The sequence below is a fragment of the Nuphar pumila genome, chromosome 1 (assembly GCF_984573655.1).
Source record: "Nuphar pumila chromosome 1, dmNupPumi1.hap1.1, whole genome shotgun sequence".
In the NCBI taxonomy this organism is placed as follows: Eukaryota; Viridiplantae; Streptophyta; class Magnoliopsida; order Nymphaeales; family Nymphaeaceae; genus Nuphar; species Nuphar pumila.
Window position 1 is genome coordinate 47754403 of NC_143249.1, and position 20306 is coordinate 47774708.

General features: G+C 34.8%; 1 protein-coding gene across 2 annotated transcripts in view; it reads right to left on the reverse strand.

Moving 5' to 3' along the window:
- LOC149848885 (uncharacterized) overlaps window positions 1-19803 on the reverse strand; it is a 29438-nt gene extending 9635 nt beyond the window's left edge. For both annotated transcript variants that reach the window (XM_090012788.1, XM_090012779.1), the window contains exons 1-10: window positions 18714-19803; window positions 16564-16641; window positions 16393-16448; window positions 14333-14452; window positions 14136-14206; window positions 13949-14042; window positions 13222-13428; window positions 11893-12144; window positions 11395-11503; window positions 5147-5214 (exon numbers count right to left, since the gene is read on the reverse strand). In XM_090012788.1, coding sequence (XP_089868914.1) covers window positions 5147-5214; window positions 11395-11503; window positions 11893-12144; window positions 13222-13428; window positions 13949-14042; window positions 14136-14206; window positions 14333-14452; window positions 16393-16448; window positions 16564-16641; window positions 18714-19031 — 1373 coding nt within the window. In that variant the 5' untranslated portion in view covers window positions 19032-19803. The remainder of the gene's footprint in view (window positions 1-5146; window positions 5215-11394; window positions 11504-11892; window positions 12145-13221; window positions 13429-13948; window positions 14043-14135; window positions 14207-14332; window positions 14453-16392; window positions 16449-16563; window positions 16642-18713) is intronic.
- Window positions 19804-20306: the final 503 nt, after the last annotated feature.

Genomic DNA, 20306 nt, shown 5'->3' on the forward strand with positions numbered 1-20306 from the left:
AGTTTATTATTTTTGAAGTCAAAACATCTATAACCTTTCTGGTTTTCAGCATATCCTAAAAAGGCACAGGGAATCGCACGAGGGGAAAGTTTATCATTTTTGTCAGTAAATATGAAACATTTGCACCCAAATATTCTTAATCTAGAGTAGTCTGGAGAAATGTTCATAAGTTTTTCAATGGGAGTGATATTTTGTAACGAAGAAGATGGCATCCTATTAATGAGATAGGTGGCAGTTAAGGCAGCTTCTGCCCAAAAGTCTTTAGGGACTTGATTTGCTATTAATAAAGTTCTAGTGGTTTCTATAATATGGCGATGTTTTCGTTCTGCCAGTCCATTTTGTTGAGGTGTATAAGGACAAGATCTTTGATGTGTGATGCCATGCAATTTAAGATAATTTTGAAAATCTGTGGATAAAAACTCTCCCCCTGAATCTGTGCGAAAAATAGTAATATCATTTTGAAATTTGTTTTTAACCATATTATGAAAAGTTTGAAAGTATGAAAATACTTCAGACTTATGTTTGAGAAAGTACATCCACGTATGTCGGGAGAAATCATCGACAAAAATAACATAGTAAACAAATCCTCCTTTAGAAATTACTGGTGCAGGACCCCAAACATCCGAGTGTATTAATTCAAGTGGTCTTGAAGAGAAAAAGGTTCTGTTCTGAAATGGTAATCTTTTCATTTTACCGAGAATACAATCTTTACAATCAAATGATTCAGAGTTACAAAATTTCCCTAGATTTGGAAAATGTTGGATTTTGGCTATATGTGGGTGACCAAGTCTCTTATGCCACAGTTCCAACTCTATTTTTTGAATATTATAACAAAAAGTTTTCTTCGGCATTTCCAAAAAATCCATGTAATAGAGTCCTCCTTCTCTATGGCCTTCCCCAATCAGCTTGCCTGACTGGCGATCCTGTACCCAACAACCATGAGAAGAAAAAGAAATATTACACCCATAATCAGAAATTTGAGATACAAATAAAAGATTTAAATTTAATTTGGGAACATGTCTAATTTCTGGAATAAAAAAATTTTTTGTTTTATAATTTTTTTCAAAATCTCCTATTCCTTCTATTTCAAGAGAAGTCCCATCAGCAGTAAAGACCTTTGACACACTTGTTTTATTTTTAACACATTTGGATAGACTTTGATTATTTGGGGTCATATGAAAAGATGCACCAGAGTCAAGAAGCCAAGAAATTTTACCTAAATCAGAAAAAGATGAGGCTGCTGCGCCGGTTGAAGCTTCAGATGAGGAAGAGGCACCTTTGATGAGAGGCTGAAGGATCTCCATTAGTTGGGCCAGGGAAACTGGTGCATCCTGATCTTTAGGCTCCGATCCAGCAATTGCAGCTCTTTTTTCTCTCAGCTCCTTAAGTTTGGGACATTGTGGCCTGTAGTGTCCCGGTTCATGACAGTGATGACAAATAACTTTCTTCTTATCATAGTCACCATTTTGTCGGTTAAAGTGAGGAGGCCTATATGATCGAACATGATTCCCTGGTCTAGACACGGCTAAAACGGAATCATCTTCAATTTTTAAAGAACCTTTCCGGAGACGATTTTCTTCCATTGTTAACTCTTCAATAGTTTCAACAATAGAAGGAATTTTTCCCCGGTGAAGTAGGGCCGATTTAGTGGTTTCAAATTCCGGCCTTAATCTAGTGATAAACTGGTAAAAATGTTCAACATCGAGTTGTTTCTGACGAAGCTCGATGTCTTCGGCACAATGCCACTTTGGTTCTAAAAGGGAAAGTTCTTCCCAAAGTTCGGACAACCCATTGTAATATTCACGAATAGTTTTGTCTCCTTGTGTCATCATTCGAACTTTTTCTTGGAGGTTGCACACGTGTGCAATATCTTTAAGGAATACATATTCTTAAGGTATTCCCATGCCTTATCGGCATGATCAAATTTGGCAAGACTTGAGCATTTTTTAATGTCAACGCTATTGATAAGCCATGACATTATCTTCGCATGAGATATTCTCCATTCTTTCCATTTCTTCTCGTATGAGGCAATAGCCTTGATTTTCTCTTCTTCCGATAGAGGGACGTCTTTATCTCCCTCCTTTTTAGTAAGAGATAGCTTAGGTTCTGAATCGGAACCATCCACAATCCCCCATAAGCCTTTTCCCCATATATGGTGCTTCATGATTGAAGCCCATGTTACATAGTTCTTATCGCTTAGTTTCATAGGCATGATGGTGACTTTATCATTGTCATCCATCGATTACAAGGAGAGAAAGAATAGGGATAGAAGAGAAACAAGAAGGAAAATGAGAAAGAAAGAAAAAAAAAACAATACAACAAGATGTGAAATCTTCTCCAATGAAGTGATAAAACACTTCTCTTCAAGTGGCGAACACTTTTGCAAACGGGCACGGAAACCGAGGCAGCTTTTCCTCAAGATTTAGTACTTCCGCGGCTCTGATACCATGAAATTAAATGGGGATCTTCGAAACACGAGCTTTGATTAACAAGAGCAAGTGTCAAGAATGACACTAAAGCATAACCCTTAAAAAGGGTATAACTGGAAACAAAATAAAAATAAAAATGTATTCTTTATTGATATGAAAAACCAATTGCTTAAGAAGCATTGGAGTGAAATACAAGAGGGGCTGCACCCCTTTATATACACAGCTGAAAGAGGACTCAATAGAGCTGTTGGGCACAGTCCAACAGCTCTATTTAGAGCTGTTGGAATGTGTCAGTCCAACAGCTCTATTGCTAGTCAAGTCTGGACAGGACTTGACTAGCAACAGTCATTCTAGTTCAAACTGAACTAGATGACATAAAGACAAAAAATAAAAATAAAGGAAAAAAAATACAGAAAAGAAAGAAATTAAAAATGTATTTATATATATATAATAATATAATATTATTATATATACATATATGTACAGTTTTACATTTTAACAAATACCAGTTATTGTAATAACAATAAAATTATAGCTGTTCCCATTGTTTCAGCCTTTTGCCTTTTCTCACTGAACCTCGTTCTGAGGAATTCAATACCAACAACCCAGACCAACTTTTCATATATTAAATTTATATTAGGACAATTACTCTTGAAGAAATTATATATATATATATATATATATATTAGTAATAGTAATGATAGGGTGCTCCGGAGCACCTACTCCCACCTAATAGAAGCTTCAGATTTTCAAATTTCATGAACTTTTTTTTGTTGATCAGAGCCTATACATATGATCTATAAGCATTATTTAGTAGAAAACAAGTTTTGGATCATGTGATTATAGCATACATGTAAGTTTTTTAAGACCTTTAAAAATTAATGGCTCACAATGTATCCAAATTTCATGACTTAAAAATTCTTATTTTTATGTCCAAAAAACATTAGCTAAAGCATGATTCTTATCAAATAAACTATGTTGAGTACATCCATAAGGTCTGATTGAGAAGATACAACTTACAACTATGATTTCTAGTAGGTGGGAGTAGGTGCTCCTGGAGTACTGTAGCATTACTCTCTCTCTCTCTCTCTCTCTCTCTCTCTCTCTCTCTCTCTCTCTCTATATATATATATATATATATATATATATATATATATATATATAATCACTAGAATATGAAAACCAGAAATAGGGGTATTTCCAATGCTTTTTTTGCAAATCCAACCATGCAGATGTGTTTGATATAGTAAATTTTCTAGGAATCAACAGTTGGATCATATATTTTCGAAGAAAAAATTGTGATTTTTGAGTGCTTGAATATTTATGAAGATTATGTGCTGTCGATTTTAAAGCCATAAAAAATATCGTTTATGCATCAAAATCGGATGATTCAAGAGCTGGTCCTTACAAAACCAAACATATACATCGCATCCTTACAGTTAGATTCAAGAGAAAAGAACAAAACATCCATGAAAATCGTAGTTCACATGGTAGTTCTCATATTCTAGTGACTATATATATATATATATATATACGACCCACAATGTGCCAAAATTTCATAACTCAAAAGATCACATTTTTACATCAGAAAAGCAGGATCCAATGCTTGATCCTTACCAAACAAACCATGCAGAACACATTCATGTGGTTAGATTGAGTAGATACAACTTGCACTTATGATTTCTAGTTCATTAGTTCCTTACCTTCATTAGTAGCAAATATTTTCCCTATATATATATATATATATATATATATATATATCACAAGAATCCAATCATTATTAAGGAAACTTTTTGAGACAAATCATTGTGAAGAAAACAATTAAAATGACAGTTTTGATCAAAATGCAAGTTCTTGTCTTGGTTAACCAACAAGTCTGATAAAAAGCATATAAGACAATCAATCATTTTTTTGCCCTATTAGTCATCTCTATCATATCATGGTTAAAGCTTACCAGATCTGTACTGCATAAAATCAATTTGCCTTCACTCATTTTTGTATTAAGAAGCAGTGGCAAATATTTAGTATGTACACATTATTAAGTCTAATCATCCAGCTGCAGTTCCTTGATCATATTTCAAATTCTTGCTTCCACTTAACTGGGTTAAGAAAAGACTTATCAACTGCCAAAGATTATGAAAAGATATTTGAAGTCCCAACTGGTTATAAAAAGTCTCCCTTCTGTTGGAGGTTTGATTAAGTTTGTTTTTTTACTAGTAATATCAAACATTAAAAATGAATGTATATTTATTTTTCTCAATAACGAATAAAAAGTTTAAAACCAAAATCATGTCTTAAATTGTACTGGATCAACAGTCCATAGTGCAGTGGTGCTAATGGGCCTGGCCATGAAATGCTCAAGCTGTAGGCCAAGCGCAAAGACACCCTTCCAAACTCTGGCTGTTCACATACCTACACACATTACATGACTTGGCAAATTTCTCATATCCTTCTCTTTGAATAAAGGTAAACAAAATAGTAGTGGAGAGAAAGATTGGAAACTAGTAACCTACAGGGGCAGGTCACCAACCTTTCAAGTTGGCACTCATTACTAAGTGGAAGGTTAAAAAAAAAATTGAAAATGTATATGGTGAGTCACAAATAAATCTGGACCATGGGTGCAACTACAATTTTTTCCGGAAAATAATAATATGGCAAAGCCTACAAAAAAGAACAATGTAATTGATGCAGTTGTCCTTAAATATAAGCATACTTACAGCTGTAAAGATGCAGCAGAATGGAGGTAGACAATTGCATAAGGCTTCTGTATCAAAGGTTCAAACTCCTGAAAAGAAAAACACAAGCATAAAGTTTGTATGTCTTTCATGCCAATTACAGTAGTACTATTTTTTTGCTTCTCCGTCGTTTTCCCAAAACAAAAGCCTTGTTAGCCCAGGATGAATATGTTAGCAAGATGTACTGTGAATAAAGCCATCCCAAAAGAACTACAAGGCACAATCATATGAGTACAACTATATGTTTTAATAGAGCAAGCCAATAGAAAAAAACAAAAAGATGACTGACATGAGCAGACGGTAGTCCCAATGGTTTCAAATTGCTTTCTTTTTCGAATAAAGAATGCTGAGGTATACAGCCCCCTCCTATTGTATTCATCTATGTAGTCAAAAGCAGTAGGCAGTGTCTAGTTGGTAGACCTCTAAAAACACTAGTTGAGGCCTAGCCGGGACTAGTTGGACTAGTCGGTACCCCAATTAAAATATAAAAAGTATACAAGATATACATAAAAATATATTTAATTCTTTTACTAATAAGATGTTTTCATTACATAAGTACAAAATTACACATGCTTTAACAAAATATATTAATATACACAACCAGAATATACATATATATAATTGTACACACACACAAATACATACATACATATATATATACATATATATATATATACATATATATATATATATATATTTCAATTATTCATAATATATTCAGTATAATCAACAAAATATGCTTTCAACCTTTCACAGAAGCACAATAACACATACATAGAAAAATAACATATTACATAATTCATAATACTAAACATGCTTTCAGGATTTCATAGAAAAAATCATCAAAACACACACACATATATAGAAAACATAATCAATTCAAATTAACTGTGCATGCTTTCTATGTTTCACAGAAAAAATCTCAAAAGCAAAGTAGCACACACACACACACACACATATATATATATATAATAACTACGTATGTTTTCATGATTTCACATAACAAATCACAAAAGCATATACAATTATATATATAAAAAAAACAACAATATATATAAGAATAATAAATAGCTTAACTGCCCTCGTGCCTAGGCGGAGGCAGCTTAGTCACCGACTAGGTGCCTTAGTCGGTGCCTAGTCGACAAAATTGGTACCTTTTAAGGTACCCACCTAGGAATTGCAAAGCCTTAGGCGTTCTACCTACGTCTGACCAACTAGGCGGACTAGTCAGTGCCTCGTCGGGGCTTTTGATTACATAGGTGAATATTTAGGGCAGTTTGCTTTGGCCACAGGTGAAAATGTGGCAATTACAGTTGAGAATCCAAAAGCTGTGATTGTTGGTCACAAGGTCAGTCATGTAACCAACTTTCACCGGATTCAAAGGAGAAACATTCTCAAGTGAGGATCACAATCACAAATTGCTCTTTCTCATGATTCACTAAACTTGAGAAAGTGCTGCGATTGTGATTTGCAATCACAAGAAACTGAGAAAATCGAAGAATCACACGACGATGAAAACATGCCATTAAGTATAAATTTCGTATTGAGTTCATGATGAAAAGCCACATGAAGGTAGTCCCTGTTAATATATATATATATATATATATATATATATATATATATATATATATATATATAATTTTGTTGTAATAAGTAATGCCCATCAGGGGCATTTTAGTCTTTTGTACTTTTTGTATCTAGGTCTGTCCTATAGGGACACTTTTGTAATTATTTTTGTTTTTCATATATTTGTAATTGCCTTGTTTGTGAGGGGCTCAATGGTCTTTAACCATAGATTCGTTGGGAGTGCTCCCAATGACTCTATGGGAGCTCTCAAGGCTTCTTGTCTTTGTTCCCCTTGTGTATAAATAGGGACTGCTTGTCCCCATTGTTGTTAATGCTTTTCCTAAGCATTTTACTCAATAAAGATTATATTTTTTATGTTATTGTGTTATTATTTTGACTCTTTGAAGTCTTGTATATACAGTTTGTGCTTGTGTAGTGCCTTAGTGCTTTTGTATTGTTCTTTATTGGACTTGTAATAGTGTTTGTGCAATTTGTTTTAGCTTTATGCTCATTTCATTACACGGTATAAGAGCTAAGAATTTTTTTTGGTATTTTGCCTTTTGGGATCTTCTTATTCTTTGGTTTGAGTTCATGCTTCATGAAGGAAACATGATCAATGTATGACTTTGGTTCAAGGGAGATCTTAACCCGGTATGTATCTTAAATCTTTATTTTTACTTGAGTTAGTTGTCTATCTCATGCATTATGCATGAGAAAACACTCATTTTTCTTATCTTTGAAAAATTATTTGTTATTTTTTTAAAGCCAAACTTTTAAATGCTTTTCAAATTTATTGTTGGATTTTTTTTAAATCTTTACTAAATGTTTTATAAGGTTTATAATATTTATTTGGTTTTGTAAAATGATATTTATATATGTGTATGCTTTTATGAGATCTAGTTTGAATCTTCGAATTTTTTAACTCTCTTTATTTAATATATATGCATATGATGTAGTATTCTTGAGCATGTGTTTTTGGTACTTAGATGCTTTATTTGAGCACTTCATGGTTATAAATGTCAAAACATGTCCTTATGTATGACTTCAAATTTATTGTGTTTTTATTCCTTGTATTGGACTTTGTTGATCTTATATTAGTGTTGTTTTTAATATTGTTAAATATTTTAAAATGATTTGAAATAGTTATTTTAATAATGGTTTTGTGTTTTATTAACAAGTATGATCTTATGAGATTTTGCTTAACTTGAGTTTGAATTTCTTGCTTTTCTCTTTGATGTACTCTTATGTGAAAGCTAGAATACTTTATCTAGTATTAAGATTATATTTGATTGGGTCTTAGTGCATTTTTAAAATTATTGAAAATGTTTATGTTATTGTGTGCTCTCTTTTTGGTCTTTTTTTAGTGGCCCTTGTGATTGTGCCCATTTGGAAGGTATTTCTATTGCACTTGAATGATTTGTGCCTTGTGATTGTGATATTTATTAGACTCATGGCCCCTTAGTGAACGTTATCTTGCATGTTTTTACATCGTGCTACCTCACATGGGTTTTAGGTATTATGTTTTTTTGCATACTTGGTATTAATAAAATTTATGATTTTTGAGAGCCTTCCTTGTGTTTACCCTTTGTGGGTTTTGTAAGTGTACCCTTTGTGGTTCACTTTTGTCCTTGTCCATTTTGTATCTATTGGTGGACATTCATGTTAAAGACTCTCATTCATTGACTTTTTTTCTTGTCATATGATTGCATTTTTTGCATGTTTTTAATAAACTTATTTGAAGATTTCACTTGATTTGAAATTTTTTCTTGTGTCTTGGAATGTGTCTTTCAAGGATTTCATATTTGCCTCTTTATATGGGTTAGTCCATTACTCTTCTTTCGATACATCCATTATTATTTGTTTGGTCTTATCAAGGTGAGTTGTATGCAATTTTATGTTGTGGAGACAGAATTAGTTGTTGGGGTGAGTTATGTGTGCATCGCTATCTTCTTGTCAGTATAGATTTTCAAGTTTATAGATGTTGTATTGGCACTTGCTTTGGCTCTGATTGACATCTAGTTCTATGAGTAAGTTGTATCACTCAATTGTTTATTTGGCCTTTATTGCTTATTGGATGCTTGTATCAATATTTGTTATTGATGGCTCAATTGTTATTTGCTTGTGATCATATTGGTCCTTATGGATTAAATCTCATATTGTTGCAAAATATTGTTTTCATATTTTCTTACTTTTGGACATCAGTCTGTCTATCTTGGTTTCTCCACTCTTCCCTTTTATTTGAGTGGCTTTTTTGTTAGATAAGAGATTATTGTTTATCAGTTTTACAACCATGGTTGTGGTGAGTTATGTGGACCCGTTGTAGCTAATGTTATTGTTTGTAGTTTTACAATCATTTGTGAGGTGAGGGATGTACACTTCTTGTGATTATAGTTGGTTTGTAGTGTCATTTTAGATAGCCAGTATTTCTTGTGCATGGTCACTGGTATCGTTATTGCTGACATTTGCGATTGATCTCTTGTCTTGCGCACTGATACACTTGAATTTTGAGGATTTTGAGTTGGAGATGAAAGAGGTGGTTGCTTGTGGTGTGCAAATTGGTGTTGAGATTTGCAAATATCATTCTTTTTGTTATATAGGATTTTTAAAATCTCTCCATGAAATTTTTAATCTTTTTCATTGTTTGTTTGCCCTTGTATGGAAAAAGGTTATTCATTGAAAAAATTTCATGGATTATTATATGCATTGAATATGCTTTAATTGCATGTTGAATATATATGTTGAGGATATTTAGATTTATTCCATGTTGGTTGTCTTGCATGTTTCATATCGTAAACTCCTTTGAGTTCTTAGATTTGATATACATGTTATTATGTTTTGCTTAATATAATTAATGAGTGCCATCTTATTTGAAATGTTTACCCAAGCTTTTGAGACATTATTGCAAAATTATATATATCTTATTGATATTTTATGTCTAATATGTGACTTTCTAAGCTTTTTTGTTAATGAGAACATTTTATATTTTTTGCTTGTAACTCTTAGTGACTTGTGTATCTTTATTGTGGGAGTGTTCTTAGTCCATAAGTGATCATTTTGTATTGTATCTCATTGTTGCCTTTAAGATACTCTCTTGTGTTTCTAATATATGCTTGTTTTTTTATTTTTAGTAATCAAAATTCTACTATGTTTAGAATTTGTGAAAAATATGTTGTTTAAACAAGAAATTCTTAAAAATTAATTTTGAAGCATATTCCTTAATGGCTATTGTACCTTGCTTGAATTGTCACTAATGTTTCTAATACATTAAAAATGATTGCTTAAGGTGCATATTTGATTCACTTTTAAAATTGTTTAAGTTTATAGTACCTCTATGTTTTGTTGGGGAACGTAACCACCCTCGCTTCATATATATATATATATATATATATATATATATATATATATATATATATATATATATATATATATATATATATATATTATTTAGTGTTATTCTTGTTCGAAATATATATATATTTGTTTTGAAACTAAATACATGTATTTTATATCTATTTTTGAAACTACTGGATTGTTTAATAACTAGTTGATTAGGATATCTTCCTTTGTGTAGTTGAAATCTTTGTTTTGTTCTCCCTGTAGGTTCTTAAAGATGCTATGAGTTGAGAAAAAAATTATATCTTTGATGCATCATGAAGATGGAGATAGCCGATGCAAACATTTGGTGAAGATTATCATTGAAGACTTGGATCTTTATCTTTGTTTCTTTTTGTATTTTCAAACTTTTGGTGTTTACACCATAACTTTGAGGGAGGTGTTAAAATATGTATATATATATATATATAATTTTGTTGTAATAAGTAATGCCCATCTGATGCATTTTAGTCTTTTTTACTTTTTGTAGCTAGGTCTGTCCTATAGGGACAGTTTTATAATTATTTTTGTTTTTCATATTTTTGTAATTGCCTTGTTTTTTAGGGGCTATACCGTCTTTAACCATAGAATCGTTGGGAGCTTCTAACGACTCTATGGGAGTTTCCAAGGCTTCTTGCCTTTGTTCCCCTTGTGTATAAATAGGGATTACTTGCCCCCATTGTTGTTAATGTTTTTTCTAAGTATTCTAGTCAATAAAGATTATATTTTTTATGTTCTTGTGTTATTATTTTGACTCTTTGAAGTCTTGTATATGCACTTTGTGCTTGTGTAGTGCTTTAGTGCTTTTGTATTGTTCCTTATTGGACTTGTAATAGTGCTTGTGCACTTTGTTTTTGCTTTCCGCTTATTTCATTACAGTCCCAATGGTTTCAAAATGCTTAATATTAATATCATGCAATGTATTACAAATTTAGCCAATATAATGAATTAAGAGGCCATCACATGGCAACAATCTGTTGATGATCAATGATCGTCCTTTTAACACTAAAATCATGCATATCTCAAATAGCACAAAAGAATGGCAAATTTTACATTGTGGTGGACATCATGGCTCAACATATTTTAGTTTTCTTGATGATAAGAAAGGAAGATTTTTCAAGGACAACCAGTGGAATAAAGGAATATATTGGCTTCCTTTAAGCTCTATCACACTGTCAGTAAAGGACATAAAATGATATAGCAAAAGGTTAAGTATTTCATAAAGCAAGGAGTAAAAACAAAAGAAAATAAATTTAGGATTTCCAAAAATACCAGCCATTGTTAACAAGTACCTTTACAACATACAGGACAAAGCGCTCCAGTTCAAGACAGCGAAGTAGAAAATGAGCTCCCACCACAACCATTACAGGACGCCCCTCACTATCCACACCTCCACGGTATCTGAAATGCAACAGGAAACGTCACATAGAATTTCAAGAGTAAGGAAGATCAACACAAAGATGCATTGGAAGATTTGTGAGCAAATTCCTAATTATAAAATAAAAGTGGATGTGTCCAAAATCTAAGTACAGAAAAGGATACCATGGATCCCTAGATCAGTGGATGAGATCCATGGATATGCTGATTAAGGGCAGATCTGGCACAGGGCCCATGCTAGATCCAACCTTCTCCAAACAGAGAATCTCAAAAAGACCTAAGATCCTCAGATTTCTGGGGTTGGTTAGACCAGAAATCCCTGGGTCTGAGATCCGAGGCTCTCAAATGCCCCTTGACTTTAGAAAATTTAAATTCATTAAGTGAAGATATTTTGTTGAAGAAACAATGCTTACACAATCTTCATTTCAGCAATTTCTGAAAGATTAAGTGAATTTGCTTTTTCGAGATATCTCGCATGAAGCGAATATTCCTCTGCTGGAGATAATGAAGGGCCACCAAGGTCACCAAATCCAAGAAATCTAGCACAATTCCACCCAGCTTGAGATTGAGCAGCCTTTTCCCATTGTTCCTGGCGCTTCTGATCTGGATCCTTTGTCAATGACATGAATGCAGGATCCAGGTATGAATCCAAGAATGATATGTTTCTGTTAAAATAAAATTGTTTTTGTAAAGCCAGATAATTAATGAGATCAGTTAAGCAAAGCTACAATAACAGAACACTGCCGATTAATATCAGCTCAGTTAGATCAACAAAGAAAGCAAAGATGATAAAGGAAGGAGATGCACTTGAAGGTAATGCAGGTCCAAGGAAATTTAGAAGTAGATAGCAATAGGCAACTATAACACTGTGATATATCATCTGCAGTACCTTCGTTAAGATAAAAGCAAAGAACCTGCTAGAAGACAATCAAAGATAGTTTCGCCTGATTGTTTGAGAAGGCAAGTAAAAAAAATGTTCTGCTCTAGAACAGGGCAGATTAAATAAAACATCATATTTTATAAAAGGACAAGGAAAAAGGAATATTTACAGCGCATCCCACATAGATCTGCAGGTTCAGATAAAAAAAGACACTTGAAACTATAATTTTTGAAGGGTCTTAACCAGTGACAACTTTTGGGGGAATAGGATGACTACAGCTTGGTCACACACACACACACACACACACACACACACACACACACACACACAAATATATATATATATATATATATATATATATATATATATTTATTTATTTATTTATTTGTGACCAAACTGCTGATGGATGGCATCAAGAATCAGGATGTGCTTAAAGTAACAATAGGACATAGAAGAACGTGGCAGATTTTTCCATGATGTTATTCACCAAAAAGAGGCTAACAAATATATTTAGACAAAAATCTATAGAGACAAGCTTGTCCAAGGTCAACAAATAAAATGTCGAAGCCCAGGAAACATCTATTTTGTGAGGCTTTGGATATCCATGAATTTGGTCTTCCTGAACATGGATATCCCTGTCTATGATATTTCCACACACACACAATATCTCCTACGTAGCCTGGACATTGATGACCTAGGACTTAGGATATGAATGTTTGGCCATCCAACAATATGCTTATGGGATTGATAAGCATGGCAGATGGATGGGGTTAATTCTGCAAGCACAATTAAGGTTTTCAGTAAAAGTACATACATTTAAGGAAACTAGATCTAACTGATATAATACTTAGACAACACAAACCTTCTTTGTATACAACCACTGCCAGGAAGATCGACAACAGGTGATGGTGGTCTAGGTACAGTTGCTGACACAGCAGGTAAAGGCTTAATTCTGATTTTACGTTCATCTATAATTGTTTCACCATTTTCATCCCCTACATCTGCTGGAAGCTTAGATACCGCCACCTCTTCTTCATGTTTATCCCTGGGGAAGTAAAGTGGAAGCAACCTGCATGGAACAAGTCAAATGACAGCAAACAAAGTTTTTATTGTACAGTGTACACTCACAAACATCAATCCATATCAATAAGGACAACTGTGATTACACAATAACAAGCCTGTCACAACATGTAAGGCTGAAATTAACCAAAATTTTGAAGCAGACCACAAGGGCTCTGCCTTCCTGGCTAGGGGCAACCGTGGTTTGTCACATGACATGAGAAGACATGGTTTGAAACCCAAGGGGGGCATCCCCTGCCACAAGGTTAAAACTAGTAGTACTCCCCAGTGAGCAAGGGGGACCTCAAGGGTTTGACCAACCAGAGGCCTGCCAATGTGCGGTCAATGATGGGGGGCTTTCCTTTGGTCAAGCCCAAGAAAAAAAAAGACCTCACACATTAAAAAAAAAGTAATACCCCAAAAGGCATAAAACCAAAGACTGATAGGGTGCAATACTCCAAAACATTTTATCCTGTAGTTCTTCAGAGTGTTGCACACTTATAGGAGTTTCCAAGTTGCTGTACAAGCACCTTTTATATATCTCCGTATCAGAAGATGTAGTTGTACAAAAGACAACACCTTTAACTTTATCTTTTTGTTTCTCTAGAAACCGTCGAACAGTCCCTGGCCAAGGAAATAATTTAGGTAAAGGAACATTCTACAAAAAATTCAAGTCAATGAATAAATAGAAACTGTGAAGATGTAAATGGTTCTCACTAATTGCTACATGGGCAGCCGGCTCTCTTGGGTAATTTTTAGCTTCTGTATATATACAAACCATGGCGATGCTGCATTACCAAAAGAAGGGCAAAAAAGGGGAAATGCCATAAGCTTGGGCATCCACCATAAAACAAGTTTGTAACATAATAACTGCATGTTCCAGGAACAAGAAATAAGGGCTACCACCAAACAACCTCTGAAGTCCATTCTCAATTAGAAGTTCAAGACATGAGCGGTAGCAATGACTAAGTGAATTCTCTGCAGCTGTATGATATTTCACGGCATATTTTGGACCCACAGTGTGAATAACCCTCCTGAGACATCCAAGCAAATATTAATAACGCAAATAAACTAGATAACCAAAGAGATGAGACCATGTTCTAATTTAGGTTGTAAGTATCGTATCGTTACCCATATTGGCCGGGTTCAAAATAAGATACGTCTTGTATCATATCATATCGTAAAAAATTATTATTTTTTAACAAAAAAAATTCAAAGATTCCAAAAAAACATGAAAAATCAGAAAAAATTATAAAAAAAAATCATAACACATGAAACAATGATGAATTGCATAAAATCATATATGAAGCATTTATGTATCTATGAGCTGCATAACATAACCAAGTTTTTTAAAAATAACACATGAAACAATAACCAAGTTTTTTAAAATTATACCATTAATCATCATCATCATTATTTTCTTCTTCTTCTTCTTCTTCTTCAACCGAGAGATACCACCCGAAAAAACAGTATGGCAATAGTTACACTCGATTTTCAATCGGTTTCCACTCATTACTCGAGTGCCCCATTGCATGCCGGATCATTTGATGTCATCTTTCCCAAAAAAGTTCAATAAGAAGCAAAGAATAGATTTTTTTGCCTTAACCTACTTTCTTGAGTGAAAAAATGGTGGAAATGCACTCTTGAACAAACCGCAAAAACCCTCTATCCCTTGCGCACGGATCAGCCCCAAATCGCTCTCATGAGTCCTACAATGCATGGGTACCTCTATAATGGCTTCTACACAAATGAGGGAGTTGACCCTCAAGAAGTCTTTAAAACTGGAAAAGGCAAAAAGACGATTCAGCCCTTTTTAAAGTGTGTTGACACTGTATCATACGATACACGTCGTATCATACGATGTTGTACTGTATCGTATGACACATATGATACGAGTGAGTATCGTATCAATATTCCTAATAGTAATGATACGTATTGTACAATACGATACTATACATACAACATTGGTTTTAATTATAAAGATGGAAGATCAATGAAATAAGCATGTAAAAAGTTTACAACTAAGACAATAATCTACTCTCTTGGTAGGAATAATCAACAGCAGCTTGAAACAAGTATCACAAATGATGCAGCTGCACAATGCCAAAATATAAACAAATGTTTCAAATAAAATGAAGAATTCTCAAAACTTTGGATATTGACTTCAAGATTCTGATCTAGATTGGTTTTGTCAATAACAATGGTCTTGGTGACATTTCTGTCATTTATAAAACATTTTGAAGGATGTCATTTTTTAAAGTTTAAATGGTATATTTGGAATGACAAGCAAGTTTTAAAGGATGTCAGCAAAGGGTTCCTTTTTCATGGCCCAACTAAAACAGAAAGAAAAAAGATGGATGGAAGAAGATGAAAGAAGAAAGAGGGAAGGAAGAAGAAGAAAGAAGAGAGAGGGAAGGACAAAAGAGGAAGAAAGAATAAAGAAGGAAGCAAAAATAAGAAAGACAAACAGAAAAGGAAGGAAGAGGAAGAAAGAAAAACTAAGAGAAAAAGATGAAAGGAGAGAGCTAGAAAGGAAGAGTACAAGAGAAATAAGAAAAGAGGGAGGAGAAAAGGAGTGGAAAGGGTGCTTTTGTTCGTATTTTTATTTCTCCAACTTTTATAATTTTACCAATTTTTTTTCCTTGCTAAAGCTACCAAGATTTTCCCTGTAAAAATCACATCTTTGTTAATTATTAAAAAAAAAGCCTTGTACATATTCTTGTGACACCAATATTGGTGATTGTGCAAGTCAACTATGACTGCCACCGAGATTTATCATCATGTTCATTAAAACAATTGCTCCTGCTCTAGCATAGACGTCTTCAACACTCCTAATATACTTAAGAGAACTTTTTATACTGTAGTCAGTGAAAGCTGCTCAGGCATTAAAATTTTCCACTGAAGGAACTAAAGAATTATAGAAAAGCAAAACTCAAACAAGATAACAAGAAGAAAATATGATTTGAGAACCCACCTAGCAGGAAGATCATATGCATTGGTAACTTTTGCCATACCAGTTCGACATCCACCCTGAAAGAAAGTGCATACATATACTTAAAAATTGACCAGGATAGTTTATATCCAACGCAACAAGTACCCAAAGTAATGTGAGATATGATGAACCATACAATTAAACCAACCTTACCAGCATGGCACATTCTTCTGCAAGACCAGGTCCGGCAGCAGCATGCAGACCAGGACTGCTGTGGGGTTCATCCAAGCTCTGTAAATTAATGCAAATCGGAACTAGTTATATCTATCCAACAAACATATTAGTTCACCGTGTTACATGAATGGTCAGTATGGATGCCAAGCCAGTATTAAGGAAACCCAGGTGGAACACATACAACAGAGCAAGAATAACTGAAAGACATGAACTAGCCAGATTATTATTCTGGTGATGCATTCAATCATTCATTTTCCTTCCTGCATACTTATTTCTATAGAAAATAAAGTACATAGAAAACAAGAACATTAACCAAACATGGCAGGATTAGAAAATTAATTATTCAGATATCTGAGATTTTCAATTCCCAGCTTGTAATCATATTCTTATCATTATTCATGAAAGCTATGGTTAATCAAATGATTACTATCAAATTAAAACATCTCCATGAAAAAAATTTAAGTTAATAAACTCTTCATGTTTTGTTAACATTGCAGTTAAATAATAAATTCAATCTTGCAAAAATTAATAAATATGAACAGAACTTCAACGAATTCTTCTAGGCTCTGATTGGGAGCCGATGTTGAAGAGAACAAGAGAAGGGTGATGGGAGTGGAGAAGAAAATGGGAGATGAGGCTGGAGTTGTGAACTACATCCTTGTGTGGATGTAGTTGAACGGCTCATCTCCACCCCCTTCTCCACTGTCAACACCATTCTCATCTCCCAAAACAGGGTTCCCAAACACCTGTGGGGGTAGGTGGTATTAATTAAACCCTCATTAAATACCATATCCCTTTCCACCTCGGCTCCCAAATAGATATATGCCTAAATCTCCTATACAATGAGCCAAGATCTACAAAAGCTATCAGGACTAATAGCAAGACTCATAAATTATTGTAGGAACTTCAATATCAACAAGGGTTCCACTGCTTCAGCATTTCAAATCAGCTTAGAAATCAGTGTTGAATGTTTCAGCTCCTATTACAGTTATACCTTTTAATTGTTAGTTTCAGCATCCTTTCAATGTTTGTGCAACATGACAATGAGAAGACATCAAATTGCAGGAGGATATGCAATTTGTAATGCAACCAAATCCTACAACATTGTAGTCCTGATGATGGATTTCCCCTTTCTCACAGTGTTAGGGCTTCGCTTTTGCTTGACAAAAGAATGCATAATTGTGTACTAACTACTTACATATATTGAACATGCTGCACATCTAAAAGAGTGGAACACAATGTAATTTGTGGTAAGAGATCTGTGAATTCATTATCGAAATTTGCAGCTACAAATCCAAAACCCTGAATTAATACAAGACATATCAGCTTCATAGCAATCTTCAAGCATTGTTCCTGATATATTTCAAATTCAACGTAGCATTATGACCCTAGATGAATCCTTCATAAGTGCTTATCACGTTTAACCCAAGATGTAAAGGTAGCTCACCAAACAGAAAGGAACACAAATTCTTCAATAGCAACAAGAACTCATCAAGATGATGGCAAAGCCCATTTCTACAACAAGATGATTAAATAGGCAAAGTCGTGCAAAGAACAAATGAAAAAAGAAAAAGAAGGCTTAGATTATTCAAAAACCAAAAGGTTTATGACACTTCATAAGTTCTCTAAAAAAATGACAATAAGATGATTCGTGAAATTCTTTAAGCCTACAAAACCAGAGATTTAGAGCTCGCATTTGGTGTATTCTCTTGTAATTGTCTACTTAAAGCATCTTTAGAGTAATCCAGGAGGCCATATCCAATTCAAAACAGAGTGACAAGTTATGACCTGTATTCGTGTTTGCAAACATATACCTGCTACTAGTTAAAAAAAAAAAAGGGATAGCTCTGAAACACCAACTAGGCCGTATTTTCTCATACAACACACAAATTATTACCAACTGAAAACACTACCAAGAAAGAATTTGAGGATTAGTATACCATGAAGCCATAAAACAAACTCTGAAATACATTTCTAGATATGTATTCAATTTAATAATCATGCCATGACAATTGCCGAGCGTATTCAATTGAAAAAAGAAAAAGAAAAGAAGAAAAGAGAAAGAGCAGTCAGTTGGAAACTAAATTAGCAGGAAATTTTCTCTCGCAAGAACAAGATAGATGACGTACCTCGTTGGTGGAATTAACCACTGCATCGACCTCAAGGTTCCACGGTTGGCCACGCCACAAATAGATCTTTGAATTGATGTCGTGATCAACCGGAAACCTCGACAGCGTCCCAACAGAGCCAGTATCCGGCCCTGAAGGGGCTATAAGCGGGTCTGAAAAGAACTGGTCTGAGAAGGAATGGTCATCACTGTCGTGGACAGAGAAAGAACGTTGTTCCGCATCACTCCAACGCGGAACCTGATCGAGTGTCACCACATTGTCCCCGCTATCAGTGGGCACCCCGCCTCGAGACGTAGTCATAGATGCGGACCGATACATTTCCCCCGCCCCGAACACCGAAATCTTTACCTTCCCACCTTAAGAGCTAACAAATTACACTCGCCAAAAGAGTTTCCTGGTCGAAGATAGAATTTTCTAAAACACAAATCCTAAATCACGCAAACTACCATCAAGTATACCCCAACCCTACAGCGACTCCATTGAAATAGTGGCACGATTCGCGTCCTTTAAACGACCGAATCCCAATTCCTGCGCCGTCTGTGACCAACCAATCACCAACAAATTTGAGTTCCACAGAGACCCAGACGCTGTTTTTCACTTACCATGCAAAATTTTCACGATCTAAACCAAACATTCCATCTCAATTGTCGTCATTTTTCAATCCCAAAACACTTAACCATGACCAGCGATCCAAAAGTTGGAACTTTTACCGGGAAGGACCGTAGAAAACACGGAAAAAAAGGGGATTTGAGGACCTCTAGCACGAATTCATGATGCTTTGCCCTGATTCCGAAACCCTAACTGCGATGACGAGAGAGGAAAGAGAAGGGGAGGACAAGCGAGTGAAGGGAAACCGCAAGTGAGCAATTCCACCGTCAGTTTGGGGATCGAATTCTGGAATTCCCATTTCCTCCTCTCATTTCTTTCTCGATCATCCAAAACGCTCTGCTCTGTAATTGAAGAGAGAGAGAGAGAGAGGGAGGGCTAATTATAGAGCGTCTGCGATTTGGTGTCCTTTTTAAAATGCAGCCTTCAATCATTTGCTTTCTCATCGCCACCCTCGGAATGACCTGTGATTCCCATTTTTCACATTGCCAATTATGGACAGCCCCCAAAAAGTAAAGCAATAAACGGGTCTGGTTTGGTCGGATCCAACTCCACTTCTTCTTTTTTATAACCTAGGGGAAAAACCCCTCCAATCACCAACAGCACATTGTCTGGCATGCTGTTGGTAAAACCCTTGAGGTCCCTCGTGCACATCAGGGAGTACACCCAGCTTCAACCTTGCAGCAAGGGATGCCGCTGATGGGTTTCGAACTATAAGCCTCTCGACACTCTTGGTAGAGGCACCATTGTCCATGAGCTCAACCCCAAGCCCCATTTAGGTCCCACAACCCCTAAGTTTGAGTTTTGTTAAGTGTTCGGTCTTTGTACTAAGTGTGCATTTCGAGTTGTAACCATGCCAATTGTGGTTAGGAGAGATCATAGGGTCAGTAATTGAGGAAATTGTGAGTGTTTAGTGCTTAAGGGCACTAAGGTGAACTGAAATCAAAGGAAGAATCGTGTGCAGAAGCTTGGGCTAGAGGGCACCTC